The sequence below is a fragment of the Aedes aegypti genome, chromosome 1, assembly GCF_002204515.2.
Source record: "Aedes aegypti strain LVP_AGWG chromosome 1, AaegL5.0 Primary Assembly, whole genome shotgun sequence".
Taxonomy (NCBI): domain Eukaryota; kingdom Metazoa; phylum Arthropoda; class Insecta; order Diptera; family Culicidae; genus Aedes; species Aedes aegypti.
In genome coordinates, this window is record NC_035107.1 from 63,836,218 (window position 1) to 63,857,246 (window position 21,029).

General features: G+C 38.2%; 1 protein-coding gene across 8 annotated transcripts in view; it reads right to left on the reverse strand.

Moving 5' to 3' along the window:
- Positions 1-3,135: 3,135 nt before the first annotated feature.
- Positions 3,136-21,029, reverse strand: part of LOC5570746 (kinesin heavy chain) — an 80,451-nt gene continuing 62,557 nt past the window's right edge. For all 8 annotated transcript variants that reach the window (XM_021838000.1, XM_021837964.1, XM_021837984.1 and 5 more), the window contains exon 9: positions 3,136-4,826. In XM_021838000.1, the coding sequence (XP_021693692.1) occupies positions 4,813-4,826 (14 nt within the window). In that variant the 3' untranslated portion in view covers positions 3,136-4,812. The remainder of the gene's footprint in view (positions 4,827-21,029) is intronic.

Consider the following 21,029-nt stretch of genomic DNA (forward strand, 5'->3'; position numbering starts at 1 on the left):
ATGAAGTCTACCCAAACTCCCTTACTGTTCCAAGTAAGAAAAGTGCAAGTTTGTCTAATACAAAATGTCTAATGCGCCGTAATTTAGCAGTAGAATTTCTTATGGAATTCCTGTAGCACATTCCTCAAAGATATTTCCAGCAATACACTCAGGACTACGTTTATAAACTACTTTTAAAAATCTTCGAGATTTCTCCGAAGAAATTCTTTTAAAAATTCTGGAGGAACCTAGAGAAATTCAAAGAGTCATTTTTTGAAGAATCTTTTGGAGAAGTTTCGGGAGTAACATCTAGAGGTATTTTTGAAGAAATCCCTGGAAGAATTTGTAAAGAAAGTCCTGGAGGAATTACTATAATAATCGATGGAGGAGCTCCCGGAAGATTCCCTCGAGGAAACCCTCGAAGAATATCTGGAATAATATTTGCTAGAACAACTCGATAAATTCCTGGATAAATTTATTGAGAAAATTGAATTGCTAGAAACATACTTGAAGATACTGCTGTAAGATTTTCAGAAGGAATCCCGATATTTATTTTTGTTTCAATGGAGAAATCTATACAAGACATGGTCTGAAAGAATCCAAAAGAAATTTACGAAAAAATCTGTAGAAGAATACGTAGAAAAATCTGTAAACAAAATTTATGGGAAAATCTTTGAAGAACAAAATCTAGGAAATCTTGAAGAATCTTGAAGAAAATATTGAAGAAAATATCCCTGGATGAATTTCTAGACGAAATCCTGGAGTCAATTCGAAAGGATTCCCAGTAAGAAACCGGTGAGAAATTCTTAGATAGATCCTTGGAGAAATTCCTGATGGGCTCCTTATCAAAAATTCTAAAATAAACTGTGGGGGAATTTTACGAAGAATCTCTAGGTAATTTTAGGAAAATAATTTGAACGGATAAATTCTAACAAGAATCTTCGGACGGATTTCTCGAAGAATGTACGAATACCTGGAGAAAGTCCGAAAGTAAAATAAACAAAGCAATCAACAAATTCTAAAATAAATCTCAGGATTTTTTGGAGAAATCCCATGAGGAATCACTGGAAGAACACTTGAAGGGATTGTTAGAGGAATCGTTGAATAAAAGTTTAAGCTATAATGGATAACTTTTTACGGAATTCCTAAAGGAAATTTTAGAGAAAAAAATACTCAAGAAATTTTTGTTGCAATCGAGGAAATTTTAGAAGAATGCCTGGACAAAATCGTAGAGACAGCTGTAATAATAATACTGAGAGAATTACTGAATTTTCCGACGAATATCTGAAGAAATTCTTGAATAGAATTCTGTATGAATTTCTGGAGGACTGCCCAGGGAAGTCGAGGAAATTTCCTTTACAGAAACATCCTGGACTGACCAGGAATCGAACCCAGACACCTTCAGCATGGCTTTGCTTTGTAGTCGCGGACTCTAACCACTCGGCTAAGGAAGGCTTGAATGAGATGATTTTCCTAAATATTACATTATAGATTAAAATATTATTATTACAATTTCATAAAATTATTTTAAAATTTGAAATTATTAAAAACAAACGATTTCAGTCTTGTGCCTATCATGACATTTTAATCCAAATAATTACAGCTCGTAAGAATGAAATTTACCGAGGTGTAATATAGCGATTTAAAAAAAAATCCAAGCTACCAAAATTGTTTAAAATTTTGGTTCTGATCAAATAACTAATGTACATTCACAAAATCCTTTAAACCAACTCTCTGGAGAAATTCTTATAAAAAAAACCCTGAATAAATTTTAAAGGAATTCTGGAGGAATTGCAGGAAGAATCCCTGAAGGAATTTGTGAAAGATCTGACATATTCTCGGAAGAATTTCCAGTGAAATACTTGAAAGAAGATTTTGAATAATATCTGAACGAATCCTTGTAGGAATCTCCAACGAAATTAATAGAGAAATTTCACGATGAATCTCTGGAGGAATTCTAGAAGAATACCAGGACATTTGTGCTTATTCTGCGCGGCGTGTGAGGTGAGACGAGTCGAATGAGGTGACAATTGTCGACTCGCTCCTATTTGATTCGTACTTATTCTGCGCGGCGTGTGAGTAGAGACGAGTCGCTCTCACCGCGAGTGACGTGAGACGACTAATGTTAATCAAATGGGAGCGAGTCGACAATTGTCACCTCACACGCCGCGCAGAATAGGCATGATTAACATTAGTCGTCTCACGTCACTCGCGATGAAAGCGACTCGTCTCGACTCACACGCCGCGCAGAATAAGCACAATTAGGACATTTGCGCTTATTCTGCGCGGCGTGTGAGTCGACACGACTCGCTCTCACTGCGAGTGACGTGAGACGACTAATGTCAATCAAATGGGAGCGAGTCGACAATTGTCACCTCATTCGACTCGTCTCACCTCACACGCCGCGCAGAATAGGCACGATTATTTGACAAATCCCTTGAGAACTTTACGGGAGAATATCTGGAGAAATGTATAAAAGATAAGTATGAGTGCGTTTCGATAGCTCAAGTACCAAGTTCGGGGCTCTCGCGTTGTCGGAATGTTTTTGTGCAATGGCGTAGAATTTTAAAACAGCTTACAGCTCCTCAGTCAAGGATAGATAATCAACTTGGTGAGCTCGTTCCATTTAGACAGGAATCTCTAAACGTTTCTGGAAGAATATCTGAGGATTTTCTTGAAAAAAAAAATTAACAACATTGTGGAAGAATTTTAAGAGAAATCTCTGAAAGAATCCCTCACGGGAATCCCTTAAGAAATTCCTAAATTACTGGAAAAACTCCCTGCCTGCATTTTTCGCACTGGACATTTTGGATTGATGAGCTTTTCTTCGCTGGACTCTTATGTAAGACATGGCCCGGCCCATAACCTGAAGCTGAAGAGAAACTGAAAATAATGGGATCAAGTTTCCTACTGTTTCAGTGCAACGCTTTCGCATTGTTCAGGTGTCCATCGTGGCTGTGCTTCCACTTTTCAATTGGGGGGCTCAGCTGCGACTTGCTCATTCACCGGAATATTTTAATATATTTGTACTTTTCAGAGATTGAAGCATGCATATTGATAAATATCCAGCTAGAAACGAAGCCAAAAACAGGGATGTCATCACGTTGAAACACTTGAACACATGAACACGACTAACTGCAAGCAGAAGTTCTGAACTTTTTGTTGTAGCTTCTCTTCTATATTTTTTTCTTTTTAAATATTAGGTGTATGTTGCCGGCAGATTCTACAGATAGATCAAATCTTCCAAGAGAGTGAGCACTCTGCGAGCATGCGAGCCACTCCGTCTGATCGTAGTTCTAAAATCACAAAGAAATCCAGCAACACGTTCTTCATGGGAACAGCCTTTTAAACGTTTTTTTGTTTGTTTTTGAATCCTGATTTCTTAAGCCATAGTATATTGCAACGATGACGCCGCGAGAAACGTTGAATCAAAGCTGGTTTGAAGCTGATTTGTTTTAATAGTATTATTCCTATCGTTACGCGCGGCATGATTGATTGTAAAAAAAAAATATCCTATAATGTGGTATGATAGCTTTGCAAAATCGAAACAAAGAAAATGATAGGATCGTGAGTAAAAGTGCGGTTGTCATAAATGATGAATTTATTGTTTTCTGTGATTTCTAAAATAACTTTGGGAAAACTTTTGCTCAATCAACTGATGCTTTGCTTGTAAATCATTCACAATACTTGAAAATTTTACCTAAAAAGGAACAGAAACTCGTTTTTTGATTACACGTGCAAACATAAAATTAAACTAAAAGAAAATCACTCGTTTCCCGAAACCCAACTAAATACGTACGAAACCGAACGGAACAAAACTGCTGCTGTTTGACTTTCAAGAAAGGGAATTTCCGTTCGCTGCCTATTGCTATTCGCGCGACAATTTCATTTTTGTATGTAGCCTATATTTGAGTGCATGGTGGATGTTTTTAATAGTCCCTTCTTTTATATATTAACCTTGATTGATTTCTATTCGTTTTGTGTGTGTTGTTAAAAATAAGCAATAATTTAATAAATAGCGTGTGTTGTTACTGGTGCCAGCTGTTGCGGTTTTGTAGTTTCAGAGCATTTTAGCACAAAGATAGCCAAGGTTATATACTTCTGCTGACTTGACCTCTAAGCGATTGGTTGGTTAAGAGAATAAACATTGTTCTTCATTGTTTTATTAGCTTTTGCTGCATTCCGGTCAGTAATGTTAGAGTTGTTCACATCTAAGTCCAGCAAACTGCGCATGCTATGCCATTTCACAGTATATTGTTACAATCATCTATTGTTTTTCCCATCAAACGTTTATATCACGCCAAATTTCCAAATTCATTTCGTCAAATTTTTATTTATGCCAAAACCTGTTGTCCGGTCGGGTAATTTTTCTTTTCCTTCTAAACTGGATTTTATTCATAATTTTATTTGGTGCTTAACATCTAGGACAAAAAATAGTTTTGTTGTTTTATGAGTAGATCATCTGTTGTTGTAAATTGTGTTGCCTCTGCTGGCGGTAAAACTTTTTCATGCTCAATCTGGCTTTGCTGAAATAATAATAGTACCTTCGTCATCTTCTCCATCCACCGTCGTCTACAAGTGGCATTGTAAAGGGCGCGAGGAGGACCACGAGATACACACGTTTCCGTCGTCACTGTAGTAGTTGCTGTAGTTTGCTGTTTGCCGTAGTTGTAGTACTAGTTGTATAAGTTTTTTTTTTAAATATCCATAATGTAGATATTACAGTAATAATTGCAGCGTGGAAATTTAGCGCTAAAACGGTAGCAGTTTCTGAATTCTCTTGGAGAGTTGCGTTTTGCTAAGCCGCGCATGTTGGTGTTGCGCTTAGTCGATTCAACTGTCGGATTCTGTAAAAAAAGATAAAAAATGCGAAATTGTTGTAATAATACTTGATAATAAGGATTTCCCTTTATTAATTTATCATTGATAGGTGAAAGCAGTACTACGAAGAACATTTGAATGACGCTGAAACCAATTACAGCGAAGGTCAAGACAGCGAATGGTCAGTGCAATGAACGATGCAACAAGAACTCATCAATATTGGACAGAAGAAGCTGTCCAATTGTTAACACAGAGTTAACCTGGTAAACATAACATCTCACTATTGGCGATCAAGTGGCCAATAATCGAAAAAATGGCTGTTTCTGATAGGTTTTTCTTGTAATTCATTTCATACTAAACGCTTCTATTAAAACAATCCTGGAATATAAGAGCAAGATCATTTGTAGTATCATAATTACAGTATGTCAAAGCTAGAGTTTTTAGGAAAAATAAAAATTGAATATCGCAATATGATTCATATCATCATAACTATGTAAAATCTATTATTTAAAATGGGTTTTGCAGCGTTATCCAAGAAACCACTAGTCCGCTAATTCGCCTTTTTAGGTTTATAGGGCTATTCTTCTTCTTCTTGGCATTAACGTCCCCACTGGGACAGAGCCGGCTGCTCAGCGTAGTGTTCTAAGAGCACTTCCACAGTTATTAGCTGAGAGCTTTATTTGCCATTTTCGCGTTCGTATATCGTGTGGCAGGTACGATGATACTCTATGCCCAGGGAAGCCAAGGAAATTTCCATTACGAAAAGATCCTGGACCGACCGGGAATCGAACCCAGACACCTTCAGCATAGCTTCGCTTTGTAGCCGCGGACTCTAACCACTCGGCTAAGGAAGGCCCTGTTATACGGCTGATATAGGGCATGTCAGCGCTATAAAAGCCCTATATTGGCACGGAGGGCGAATTGAAGTGCTATATGGTTACTTGAGTAATCGCTTAAATGGCCTTTAGTAGTAGGCATTAGTAACAAAACTCAATATAACTATAGGCTTTGTTTGTCACGAAAACTTATTCTACGAAAACAAAACATCAAATTTGTATCATAATACTTATAAATTTCACATGAGATAGCAATAGTTTATTTATTAACAAGTTGCAAAATGATTATTTTTTCAGCACAAGTCGTAAATTTATCCAACGAGCCTTGGATTTTGTCCAAGATTTCCGTTTAAGCCATCTTCAAGAACTATCAATAATTTCTCCAGGGTGTCCTCCATAATTGTCGTTCACGATTTCTTCAATATTTCAAACAGGAAATTCCCAAAGAATATCTTAAGCGATTATCTTCTTAGATAAATTTCTCAACGAATTCATCCAGACGTTCTCCAACGATACCGTCAGGAAAATGTAAGCTTTTTTCAAAGATACTTAAAAAAAAACTAAAAAAGGAATGAATTCTCTGTTGCAACTTTTGGAGAAATTTCTGATACACTTCTGCAAGAATCTTTGAATAAACTTCCGGACGTTTGATCCCGCTTTGAAAGATTTCATAGTTAAGATAAATAATAAAAAAACAATCACACCCTGCATAAAATCCTGAAAGATTTTATGGAGGAATTTCTTGAAAAAACATCGGATGGAATCCCTTAAGCACTTTGTGCAGAAATTATTTCAAATGGAGGACCTGTATTGCAGAAAAATGGATCATCCTGTGGAGTGTTCGGAATATGAGTCATGTTCGGAATTTGAGACAAAACGGTAATTGCTGTAGTGTTTACTAGTATTAAACCTTAAATAAACTTAAGGAGTTCGAGGGGATTTCACTTGAAAAATTACACGAGATATATTTGGAGGAACTGCAAAGGAAATTTCTGGAGGAGCTTCATGAGGAATCCCTGGTTGTACTTATTGAAGAATCCATTTGAGAGGATCTAAAAAATTTCCAGGAACAACCCCTAGATGAATTATTGGCAGAAACCATAGAAAATGGCTAGATAATAACGGGAAAATAGGCGTAGGGACTCATAGAGTAGTCTTGTTGGGTTTCCTGGGAACCCCCTAAACGAATATTATCAAGCACTCTGAAACAAACCTTTGTGGATGTGCTTCTACTTTAAATGGAATCTTTGGAAGATCTCCTATAGTAACGACTGAAGAAATCTCTAGAGATAATTCTGGGATATGGGATTATGGACAAATTCTTGGGTGAATGGGTGAAGGAATATTTAGAGCATTTTTCAAGGGATTTAAAAAAAACTCCAGAAGGAGTTTTCGAAGAAATCACTAAAAATTATTGTAGATTGATGAAGAAAATACTGAAGAACCAGAGAAATGGTTGCATAAGAGACTTGGAAGCCTAAAGAATTTTGTACCAGGGTTCTCTGTCAACAGAAAAGTAGTATAAAGAAAAGTAGCATACCACTTTGGGTAAAATAAAGACTGTAGAGATCTTCCATTAGAAACGAATACTTCCTAGAGACTTGCATTAGAATAATGACTGAGACCTATCGGGGAGTTTTTCGTCTGCAAATTGGTTTTAAGACCTCCCTAGACGAGGTGCATTGGCGTAATTTTTTTTTGCGGGGGCGAATTTTTAGATCTTCAACCATGCGTTTTTAAGAGATTCTCCCCTCATTAGGGGAAAGTGAAGCAGCTTGGCCACCTTAAGAAAAAGTTGATAAAAGTGCTGAAAATATTATGAAATCTTCGGATTTTTGCATGGTTTCTAACAATTTTTAAATCAATGCACTAGTATGATTTCCTTTCTTCAAAGTTCACGAATGAATGAATGATTTTTCAAAATTTGTCATTTTTTGAGTCGATTTTTTACCGATGGGAAGGTGCGGCTAATTTTTCGAATGTGTTCAAAACCAAAAATTCGTGTGCTCCTCTGAAATCAAATCACATAAAAATGGAAACCTCAAATTTTGAGAAAAAAGTATTAAGATTTAGAGGTGGTGCAAGAGACTTTTCAAGTTATGAAATATGAGCTTCCGTGAAGTCTTCATAACTTTGTTATTTTCTAACCAGTTTAAAGCTTTTTTTTTAAATTCTCTTCAAAATTAAATTTATGAAAGTTTGTAGAACATCAAATATGTCTGAAATCAAAACTAGTCTTAGTTATACAGTTTTCTCCAATTTTTTTTCTACTTACTTACTTATTTGGCTTTACATCAATTATCTTGATAAAGCCTCGCCAACAATATTTCGCCAATTCCCTCGGTTCATGGCCGCTTCTCTCCATCCTCGACTGTGACCCACGCTCTCCAGGTCCTGGTGTACCTGGTCAATCCACCTAGCTCGCTGCGCCCCACGCCTTCTTGTTCTGACCGGATTCGTGGCGAACACCATCTTTACAGGGTTGTTGTCCGGCATTCTTGCAACATGCCCTGCCCAGCGTATCCTTCCAGCTTTAGCTACCTTCACGATACTGGGTTCGCCGTAGAGTTGAGCGAGCTCGTGGTTCATCCTTCGCCGCCACACGCCGTTCTCCTGCACGCCGCCGAAGATCGTCCTTAGCACTCGGCGTTCGAAAACCCCAAGAGCTTGCAAGTCCTCCTCGAGCATAGTCCACGCCTCATGCCCATAGAGGACTACCGGTCTTATAAGCGTTTTGTACATCGTGCATTTGGTGCGGGGGTGAATCTTTCTTGACCGCAGTTTCTTCTGGAGCCCATAGTAGGCACGACTTCCGCTGATGATGCGCCTTCGTATTTCCCGACTAACATTGTTGTCAGCCGTCAACAAGGATCCGAGGTAGACGAACTCGTCCACCACCTCGAAGGTATCCCCGTCTATCGTAACACTGCTTCCTAGGCGGGTCCTGTCGCGCTCAGTTCCGCCAACCAGCATGTACTTTGTTTTCGACGCATTCACCATTAGCCCGACTTTTGTTGCTTCGCGTTTCAGGCGGGTGAACAAATCTGCCACCGTTTCAAATTTTCTCCCAATAATATCCATGTCGTCCGCGAAGCAAACAAATTGTCCGGATCTCGTGAAAATCGTGCCTCGACTGTTAAGTCCGGCTCTCCGCATGACACCTTCAAGCGCAATATTGAACAACAGGCACGAAAGTCCGTCGCCCTGTCGTAGTCCCCGCCGAGACTCGAACGAACTGGAGTGTTCGCCCGAGATCTTCACGCAGTTTTGCACACCGTCCATCGTTGCTCTGATCAATCTTGTGAGCTTCCCGGGAAAGCTGTTCTCGTCCATGATTTTCCATAGCTCTATGCGGTCGATACTATCGTATGCCGCCTTGAAATCGATGAACAAATGGTGCGTAGGGACCTGGTACTCACGGCATTTCTGGAGGATTTGCCGCACGGAAAAGATCTGGTCCGTTGTCGAGCGGCCGTCGATGAAACCTGCTTGATAACTTCCCACGAACTCGTTTGCTATAGGTGATAGACGACGGAAGAGAATCTGTGATAGTACTTTATAGGCGGCGTTTAGGATGGTGATTGCACGATAATTTTCACACTCCAGTTTGTCGCCCTTTTTGTAGATAGGGCATATAACGCCTTGCTTCCACTCCTCCGGTAGCTGTTCCGTTTCCCAGATTCTGACTATCAGCCGATGCAGACAAGCGGCCAACCTGTCCGGGCCCATCTTGATGAGTTCGGCTCCGATACCATCCTTGCCAGCGGCTTTGTTGTTCTTGAGCTGTTGAATGGCATCCTTAACCTCCCCCATCGTGGGAGCTGGTTGATTTCCGCTGTCCGCTGTGCTGACGTAGCCATCGCCTTCGCTGTCCTGACCTTCTGTGCCTGTGTTCTCTGCGCCATTCAGGTGTTCATCGTAGTGCTGCTTCCACCTTTCGATCACCTCGCGTCCGTCCGTCAAGATGCTCCCATCCTTATCCCGGCACATCTCAGCTCGCGGCACGAAGCCTTTGCGGGATGTGTTGAGCTTCTGATAGAACTTCCGCGTTTCTCGAGAACGGTACAGCAACTCCATCTCTTGGCATTCCACCTCTTCCAGGCGGCGCTTTTTGTCCTGGAATAGGCGGGTTTGCTGTTTCCGCTTCAGTCTGTATCGTTCCACGTTTTGCCGCGTACCATGCTGCAGCATTGCAGCCCGCGCTGCATTCTTCTCCTCTAAAACCTCTTGGCACTCCTCGTCGAACCAATCGTTTCTTGAGCTCCGTTCCACATATCCGACAACGCTTTCGGCAGCGTCGTTAATGGCTGCTTTGACTGTCCTCCAGCAGTCCTCAAGAGGGGCCCTATCGAGCTCGCCCTCATCCGGCAACGCTGCCTCAAGATGCTGCGCGTACGCATTGGCGACATCCGGTTGTTTCAGCCGCTCGAGATTGTACCGGGGCGGGCGTCGGTACCGTACATTGTTGATGACGGATAGTTTTGGGCGCAGTTTCACCATCACCAGGTAGTGGTCGGAGTCAATGTTGGCGCCACGATAGGTTCTGACGTCGGTTATGTCGGAGAAGTGCCGTCCATCGATCAAAACGTGGTCGATTTGCGATTCTGTCTGCTGAGGTGATCTCCAGGTGTACCGATACGGGAGGCTGTGCTGGAAATAGGTGCTACGAATGGCCATGTTCTTGGAGGCGGCAAAATCTATCAGTCGTAGGCCGTTCTCGTTCGTCAGCCGGTGGGCGCTGAACTTTCCAATCGTCGGTCTGAACTCCTCCTCCTGGCCAACCTGAGCGTTCAAATCTCCTATGATGATCTTGACGTCGTGGCTTGGGCAGCGGTCGTACTCGCGTTCGAGCTGCGCGTAAAATGCGTCCTTGTCATCATCAGTGCTTCCGGAGTGTGGGCTATGCACGTTAATTATGCTGAAGTTAAAGAATCGGCCTTTGATTCTTAACTTGCACATTCGTTCATTGATCGGCCACCACCCGATCACGCGCCTTTGCATATCACCCATCACTATAAAAGCTGTTCCCAGCTCGCGTGTGTTGCCGCAGCTCTGGTAGATGGTATGATTACCCCTAAACGTTCGCACCAATGCTCCTGTCCAGCACACCTCCTGCAGCGCTACGATGTCGAAACCGCGGGTCTTCAGTACATCGGAGAGTATGCGAGTACTTCCAATGAAGTTGAGAGATTTGCAGTTCCACGTACCGAGTTTCCAATCGCTAGTCCATTTTCGTCGCTGTGGTCTTTGCCGATTGTTCCGGTCCGTATTCTCTCGTTGACGTTCCTGTGCTGATGTGTTTTTACGGCTGGCTCGCAGGGCCTGACACCAACCCCCTAAATTTCCGGAGGACCATTCCCCCTAAATGTTCGGAGGGCCATAGTGCGCAGTTTAGCTTTAGTTAGTCCTTCTCTGGCACTCGGACGATGATCAGCCGCCCCTGACATGGGGAACAGACGCTGTTGTGAGCCGCTCCTAACGTGGAGTACAGACGCTCAAGGTTTGCAGAAGCAAAGCAAAAGCAAACCCCCCCTTCCCTGTCAGCATACGACCAAAGTTCCCACCGGGGGTTGGTTACCCGATCTTCCCCAAGGTTACTCGTACCCCGGCCAGTACCACGAGGAGGTAGGGATAGGAGTTGCTGGGCAAGAGGCTAAGGACCGCACAAAGGGGTCTATTTTATTCCTGCAGGTACGCGAGGTACCAATGGTACGCCATGCCCAGCCATTTACCGCGCCAAATTTTTTTTCTCTTTTTAGTAAAAAAATGATTGACCATTCCAGATCTTTTAACATGTTTTCGAAAAAAATAAAAAAAATAAAAAAATAGTTGTTTTCAAACTGTGTGTACGACAAATTAAATTAAAATTTTTTTTGACTTAGTTATTTAATTTTAACTACCCAAAAACATGATTTTTTAATGATAAAATTCAAATTTCTTGAAATGGTTGATTTTTTGTTGTTTAAACTATGAGTTGAATAGCGCATATATTTTCAAAAATTAAAACAAATGTTATAAAATTTATGAAAAATTGCTTCTAAGATCTTTTTCAAGGTTCAATAAATGAGAAAAACCAGTGTCACCAGATTGCACTTAAAAAAACTTTCTAACAGTTAAACATCATCATTCTAAAATGATGAAATTTGAAAGAGCCATTCAGAGCAATGTGGGCAGTTTTTTTTCGAAATTATTTTATTTCTTTTTCTTTGAGTTTAAAACACTGACTTACTGCATGCCTATTGCTTCATTTCTTTGTCAGCTTCGGGGTTGCATGATATTTTAGATTAAATTTCAAGACTTCATGCAGTTTTCAAGGGGTGCCCATTTCACTTAATTGGCCAAACCGCTCCGACTACCCCTACATTACCTAGTTTGAAATATTATCCAGTTGTCCTTAGCGATTTGTCAGAGAAGTTCTCCGCAGATCCATCTGTATTTTTAACAAAAATATATCTCTAAGTGTTTCTTTAGATTTCCCCAAAAATCAATTTGATGTTGCTCCCCGCATTCTTTCAAAATACACTAGAAAACAATATTTTAAAATTTTTTAAGGCCTGAGAAAATTAAAAAAAATCAAACGATCATATTCCTATAAAGTTTTTAGCGAAATACATTTAACTGTTCCTTTAGAAACTCTCCCGCGAAAATACTCAGAAAAATCCCAAGCAATTAGTTCAGGGATTTCTTCAAAGAATAAAATTAATGTTTCCTCTGGGATGTCGTACTACGATTTTTCGAAAAAATCATCAGAAATTTAACCAAGTATTTTGCAAAGAATTTTTATTTAAACGGCCCTAGCGATTCTTCTGGAGACTTTTCAAAGAAATGTTTCCACAGATTTACTAAAGGATTTTGCAGTTCATTTTTGAACTTTCATTAAACTTTAAATTCTTTCAGATTCCAAGAATGATTTCATATTTTTTTCCGAATGGTAATCTCGGGGTTCTTCCATAAATAACATTGAGAAATCTATCCACTCTTCATTTTCGGTTCAAAAACTACTCCAGGAATATCGCAATATTTTGTTTAGGGATTTCTTTTCAAATCACTCTACGAATCACTCCATATTCATACCAAAGATTCATACCCAATTCATATCAGATTTCTAGAGTTACACATTCAAACTGTTTTGTAAAATTTATGTAACTTTTTGACAAATTCACAGAAATCATAAATCGCAGAAAAGCTTGAGTGGTTTTCTATAGAATTTACTACAAACATTCTTTTCTCGTCTTTTATAATGGTCAATTATTGGTGTTAAAACGGATGAAATTTTTACAAAGTTATTTATATCTAACATCTTAGACAAGGTTTCACATGTACTCATAATATTTTGGCGAACAGATTGATGTAGAAACCATTGTTTCCTGCTTACAGAAATTCCAAACAACCTTTGTTGGAGGGACTACATTTAATTATTGTGATAGAGCTGTAGAAATTTAATTCGAAAATATTGGCAGAATTGCCAAACATGTCTTATGATAAACATCGTACTGAAAAAAATATTCGATTTTAATCTTGGAGTTTTTTTTTGCATTACTTTGACAATTTTCATAAGAGTTCGGCAATTTTTCAAACCTGGCATTTATCAGATTTTTGTACGAAATTTCTCAAAGAAGCGGCATGCCAAGTGTAGAGAAAGTTGAATCAGGTAGAAACAACTGATGGACAATGGATTAATGAAGTGACTATTTATAATATTTTCAATAGATGATATTTAAACATGTCTAATAAAAAAATCTCCGTAAATTCCATCAGAATCTTCTTTAGAAATTATCCTTGAAATCTTGCAGAATTTCTTACCTGACTTTCAGACTCTCCATAATCCTGCCAGGAGGCCTTTATGAATTCCACCCTGGAATTGCACAAGAATTCAATCCCAAAATTATTTCTAAAGAAATGTTTTCAAGAAATTTTTTTTAAGTATTAAAAAATTCTTTCCCCCTTCATGTTTTCGTAGTTAATTTTTGTATGTAGGTACAATCCAAGGATTTTTTTTTTTTTTTTTTTTTTTTTTTTTTTTGTATGGTATTCAGTTGGAGCTGCCTGACAGCTTAACTTGTCAAGGCTGAACCCTCGGTCTGGCTTTTGCCAAGTTACCCCTCTACCAGGACCAATACTCAGACGGACTAGGCAATGGCGCCCACATGAACACTGCTTTTTTATTAGTATTGTGACGTGGTAGTTTTTGAAAAGTTCCCATATTCCCTTGCTTCTGAGAAAAGGAAGCATTATGAAAATCAGCAGCTCTATTAGAATTTGTTTAAAATAGTAGTGTAGAATTTGTTTGAAATAGTAGTGCATTACTAATACTGTCTAGTCGAAATGGTTTTGAATAATTTGTCATTCAAGTGCTATTCTGATTACTATTGTCTTTTACGTAAGATTAGAGTCTTAAATGTCAAGTGTCGTCAAGTCTTAACAAAATTAGGCTGTTTAGTAGTAGTTCTAGTTAGTTTCATTTTTTGTTGTTAAAAGTATTTATTGGTCATTACGTTCATATATCCTTAAAGAAAAAAGTCGCTTTCCTTGTCTGTTCAACAATTTTTCGAAACTAGCAAGTGTACCCTAATGATCGATCTCAGCGTCTTACTTTCCATAGTAATTTTTATAGTGAATATTGAAGAGTAAAGTTACCTTAGGCTTCTATTACAGTCTCCTACAAGATTCACTTTTCGGTGGCAAATGCAATGCTTCACAACGCCTACTTTCTACTTGTAAATTTTGCGAAAATGAAGCTGGAATTAGATTATTTATACCGCTGTTACAAAAGAGGTATTTCTTATTATGGTAATGTAAAAACCATATAAAAATAAGATTGTCGCCACTCATTTCTACTCAGTGAATCTACTAGTCATTTTCCTAAGAGTTCCTAAGTATTCCCTACGTCGTATATGATAACGATGTATCTAGCTAGCTAATAGTAAGAGTGGCTACGGATCATTCTGGTTAGCAAAAGGCAAACTGAACGTCACCAATAGTATTAATGTCCACTTCGAATAGATTAATTATTTGAAATGGGCATCAATTCTATCAATGACGCAGAATGTCCGTTGGATCACATCCGAGATATTATTGCGTCTATGCCATATGAATTATGACGCGGCTTTAAGCAAAAAATGCCAAAATGTGATACCACCACTACAGGTTACGCCTTTGGTTTCCATCATATGGGCTAATGGATTATGCCCTCCCATCGCGGCAAGGTCGCATAACCAAGGGGAGGGATGTAGGTACAATCCAAGGATTTGAAGCAAAATTTCCAGAAAAAAAATTAGAAGAATTTCTGACACAATTCGTGTTGTATTTTAGAAATATTTCTGAAGGACTTCATTGGAAAAGTATTTCAAGGAATTTCTAGTAGTCTTCTAGTTCTTCTTTCTGGCATTACGTCTCCTTTGGGACAGAGCCTGCTTCTCAGCTTAGAGTTCTAATGAGCTCTTCCACAGTTATTAACGATACCGAATATCGAGTAAGGGAGAGTTAACTGTACATTGAAAGTGTGGATAAATCTCATAATATTATTTGATGAATTGCCAAAAAAATTGTAGCAAAAGTTCTGAAGCCACCCTTCGATATTCCTTCAGGAAGTTGATACAAGTCTGTTTGAAATTACAGTTAAACCTCCATGAGTCGATGTTCCATGACTCGATATCGACTCATGGAACCATACTTCAGCTTTCCAAGCTTTTGCGTTCCATGACTCGATATTTCCATGAGTCGACGGTCCTTTCAGATATCGTCTTATGGAGGTTTGACTATAGTCAAAAGAATTTTTTATATTTTTTTAGAGTTTTATTTTTTTTTTTGAAAAGTGAAAATATTAAGCTTTCATTCCATAAAAAAGATTGGAAATCGGCTGAGCTGTTCAAAAGTTATGATTTTTTAAAATGAAAAAATCTAATGCGCTACCTACAGTGTGTGCCGATAAAAAAATGACTGTTTTTTTTTATTTTCAAAAAAATATATCTAAAATACTAAAAAAACATACATCGCTGAATATTTGAACTTTCAAGAAAAAAATACAACAGCAATAGCGGTTCAAAAGTTATGATTTTTTGTTAAACAAAAATTTTGCAATATCGCGATTTTTCTGGTCACTCTTTTTCGGAAATGGTCACCCTAATAAAAGAAAAATCCAAAAACACGTGTATCCTTATTTAGAATAAGGAACAAAAAAGCAAATTTTCAAGGAATTCAGTGTTCCACTAGATTGGTTTTCATTGAATGGCTGAATAACTATCAGAAAAATTACCCTTCGAAATCCTGATAAAAGTATGTAAGAATAATCTTAGAAATTATAGGGATAATTGCTTTAGCATTTTGTTGTGTGAAACCCCAAATCAACTTTTGAAGAATCCATGGACAGTTTACTTGAGAAATTATTCAGAAAAATCGATGGAACAGACTGCAGGAGTAATCCCAGGATGAAATGCTGGCAAGAAACAAAAACTCGAAAGGAGTATTTGGAAGATATCCTAGGGCAGCGGTTTTCATGTCGTGCTCCGCGGAGCACTTGGTGCTCCGCCAAGCTTTGGCAGGTGCTCCGCGGCAGTTTTGAAAATTTGTAGCAATTCTTTGGAATGTTTCAACTTTTTGCTTTAAAATACGTTTTCGATCATATCAAACCAAGCCATACCTAAAATTTTCAAGAGTACGAATATAGAGAACAAAACAACCGATCGCACTGAAAATTTGTGCGACAAATCCATCGAATTTTCATTCAACATCACTGTTTTGTTCCCTGCATTAGTGGGTTTTAAAATTTAGAGGTAATTTTAATTGATTCCACCTTATAATATCTTTGAGGCTATGGTGGATGACAAAACACGGATTCAACGAGTTTTAGGGCCCATTCAAAACTTTTATAACGCTGAAGGGTTTGATAGGTGCCACCTTGGTTTAACAGTCCATACACACTCAATATAATAAACTTACAAAAAGCGTTACGATGGGAGTGGGTGTCAAAATTACCATTTTTGGCATTATAAAATTGGTAAATCTCGATTATAATCGAAATTTTATGGACGTCGGATATTTTAACTAAAACGTTCAACATTTGAGCTTATGATTTGTAATTGAAAGGTTAGAAATATTTTGTTGGCGACCATTTTGTCTTACATTTTGTAAAGGACAGTTTTATATACCAAATTGTATTTTTCCTCAATTAAGTATGGAAAATAAGAAACACAATTTTCCTTGACAGAATATTTTGAAACATTCAGGCTGTGAAAGTTTTGATACTTATCCTTGTCGAAAAAAAAATCGAGTAGTGTGTGGTCTTCCAATCCCATGGCATGCATTTGCAGGGCGAGCAACGGAATCAAGACCAATTGTTTTCGGTCCGCGTGACGCGAGTGCGAAAAGAGGTTCGCGTTAGTAGTGTGTGGTCTTCCGATTCCATGGCATGCTCTAGCGGGGTGAGCGATAGAATCAAGACCAATTGTTTTCGGTCCGCGTGGCGCGAGTGCGAAAAAAGATTCGCGTTTCTCAGTTAGTATGTATGCTTCAAATAAAGCTGAAAATTGTGGCTGCTCAATCAGGGATGAAGGATCAATTGGTGAGCTCGTTTCATGCTTTTTTAATCTATAAAATATGTATGACCGCACATTTAATCGCTGCAACGGTGGGACATAAATATGATTATTCAACAAACTATGAATGGTTCGTCACTGTAAGTGTCGGCATAAACTCTAATTCCTTTTTTTTATAAAATCCCTTGCCTTTTACCTTTATTTTCATAAAAAAAGCTTTGAATGGTTCGGTCTGTTTGTCTGTGCTAGAAGTATACACTTGCAAAACGTTAATTTTATTCAAAACACTTTGAATGGTTCGCCACTGTAAGTGTCGGCATAAGAATATTATGTGATGGTCCAGCCAATCGACCTTTCGTCCTAAGAGCTGTAGGAATGTTGCTATTAGCTATTTGTTCAATAAACTTTGAATGGTTCGTCACTTCAAGTAACGACATTATTTACTCCTATTTGGAAATTTTTCATGTCAATTGAATATGTTATATTCCTAAGCATGTTAACAAATAATCGTTTATCATGGTCTAATCGCTTATCAAAGTGAATCTGTGACCCAACGATCCTCCCCATTAACAACCATCCCTCCCAGTAACCTTTGTGGAGATGCAGAGGAAAACACGGTCTCCAAATAGCAAAGGTTACACACTAACATTCCTTCCCTCAATCCCACCTAAGTGCAAGGACGTGGCCGGCGCCGTTATTGACCATGTATAAATTGAGGCACTGAATTATGCACACTGAAGAAGATTATGGCCAATCCCAGCCGAACTTCTAGTTGATTCTTTGTGCATCTTCACTGGTTTTGGTCAATCACGGAATAGCAACCATTGATATGTGTAGTCAGTCTAAGCTTAGCTTATCCTTGTCGAAAAAAAATCTGAGGTTTATGTAATATTCATTATAATCGAGATTTTTACAAAATGACACAATATTAGGAATATTTCACGAGTTTCATAAAATTTATAAATATTTCCGTGAGTTAACACATTCAAACACATTCATTAAAGCTTAAATATAAATATTTCACCCCAAAAATTCGTTCACATGTTTGATTCAAAAACATTATTCGTAAAATTTCCTAATCAAAGCGATTCAACCGTTTTCAAGCCACAAATTTTGAAAAATTTGATGGAAAAACAAATATAGTTATATTTGGATGTCTAGTTGTCACAAGCTGAAATTAACAAGCTTGATATATTAAATAAAACCTTTGTTCTTAGATCTATATGAATAAAAATGAAATGGTGTTTTCACGTCACGAGTTAGCTAAAAAATGATTTATCAGATTTTAAAAATTATTTAATGACATGTTTGCGTGAGCATGAAATTGAGGAAACTCGCCTGAAAACCAAAAAAAAAACTGTGAAATCAAAACTTTCACTTTGTACAAAAAAATCCAGATTTCTAACGGCGTGGTGATGAAGAGGTGCTCCACGCAACAATTTTGTTTCAAAAAGTGCTCCGCGAGCCGAAAAAGCTGAAAATCTCTGTCCTAGGGTAACAATCGGTAGAATTACTATAATAATCTCTGAGGGAAATCTTAAAATAATCCCTGTGAAAATTACTAAAGGAATACTTAGAGGATTATTGAGGGGACTCAAATGTGTTCCTGAACAAACCTCTGGAGAATCCCAGAAGCTTTTCATCGAGGAATTTGTGTAGACTTTCCTGGAAAAACTATGTAATAGTCCTGTAGGTATCTCTGGTGCGTTAAGAATTTAGGGGGAGATCCCCCAGTACCGGACACTTAAGCCACTAAATTCTTAATTCGAAAAATATTGATTTTATGGGCTCGTGTTACCCATTTATGATAAATATTATCATTTTTATAGTGTACAAAAATAAATTTGAAAATATAAATATGAATTTTGACACTACATTTTAATGATGAATTTTAGTATCAAATTGATCGATCTCGGAAGGTGGCACCCAATACCGGACACGATCTGGAAATGCCTCGAATTCTGTAAATTTGAACATCATTGAATGTGTACACTTTAGGAATAGTTTATAATTACCAATTCAATGCATTTGCAACATTTACAAGAATAATTTGAGTTTTTCTTAGTTCGCAAGATGCCTATCAAAAACCTCTTTCATGTATGATGAAAAATAGTACATTTTACGATGTAGTTCTGAATGTTCATTCTTCTTGATTTTATTGCATGTTTGATACCATGATCGACGGAACCCATTAAAAATGATAGTATTCTGAGACACTGATGCAATAATTACAAAGATATCATATAACAAATCAAGCTGTCCGAAACTGAGGGACAGGAGGTACTTAACCAAAATTGTAATTTGTCCATACTTAGTTCAATAGGGTCCTAAAGCCCTGTCCCAATTTTAGTGCCAAACGCTTAAGTTTAGGTCAAAAACATATGTTTACTCAATTTTCTAATGTTTTCCGATGGTTTAAGCCCAAAAAACATTTTTTAAGTTTTTTTTTAAACTTTGTCACACCCCTTGGTTTAAACTCAAATTTTGGGTGTATTTTGTTTTCTGTGTCCCTTCCGAAATGTCAGAAAAGAACAACCCCGGTGTTAAAAAGTTGAACCCCTGTGGTATTTTTGTCGACTAAGCGAACGTCAAACATGATGTCAAGGTTCATTTATGGATCCAATTTTTAAATTAAAGTTTTAATATTATTTATCCGATATTTGAGCGGGAAAAAATGCTAAAGTAGTTGCAGTAACATGCTCTTTCGTTATATTAAATGAAAACAAGATTTCATTAAACATTTTAGGACCCTATTATGGTACAAAATACATTCATACTGTCAATTTAGGATTATGTTCGATCATGCTTGCGGGATCCAAAGTATTTTTTCATATTCAAAATATTTCCTAAATAGGCTCAAAATTAAGTAGATACGTCAATTTTTAAAAGATTTTCAAACTTTTCTACTTTTTTCAAATGGCATGCATATTTCAAGGATGTGTTATTCTACGTAAACATTAGTCTACATAATAGCTTTCTTTTCTACTAATACACCATCTTGATTGGACCATGATTTCTCAATGTTTCGACTTTGTCCGGTATTGGGTGCTGTCCGGCACTGGGAGATCTCCCCCTACTACAGGATTCATCGCAAGGAGCAAAAAGAAAAAGTGATGTTTGAGAACAATAATTTGCTTTAAAAACCTTTCATTAAACACGGATAAGATGGGCGTGACCGGCAAATGAAGCATTCATGCCTTTCCAATAAAGGGCGAACACGAAATTATTGAGACAAATTCAACAGGGCATAACTTTTCTACCATTAGGTAAAAATCAACCAAATTTTGCACACTTTCTCATTGATGTGTATTGTATACATGCTGTCAAACTCGTCGTGTTTTTCGATTCAACGAAAATGGCGGTGAACCAACGCGAGTCGAGAGAACAAATTCTACCCAAACACCTGGAATTTCCTGTCCTGTCGCACCGGCAGTTGGGAAAAATGTTGAACATTCACCATTCAACCGTCTCCAGAGAGTTGAAGCCAGCCTATGGACATGCCCTATATCAACTGCAGCGATTTGCAGTAGACAGGATGTCCTGGGCCCGATCCATCTGACAAGCCAATCGAGCCCTTTGTAACCACAGAAGATGGTGTCTCCATCGATGTTGATAGCCTGGTTGAAGCGGTTCCAGGAGCGGTTGACGTTGGACCACGGCAAAGGAGCTGGAAGAAAACCGGGACCGGAGAACAAAAAGACGGAGGGAAAGGTAAAGCAAATCCCAACGTCTCAGGCCGTGATTTGGCTAAAAAGATCGGCATTTCGCAGAACTACGTCCAGAATGCAAAGAAGAAAGCTGGACTACATACATACAAGGCACAGAACTTCCCAAACCGCGTTGAGCGGCAACAATTGAC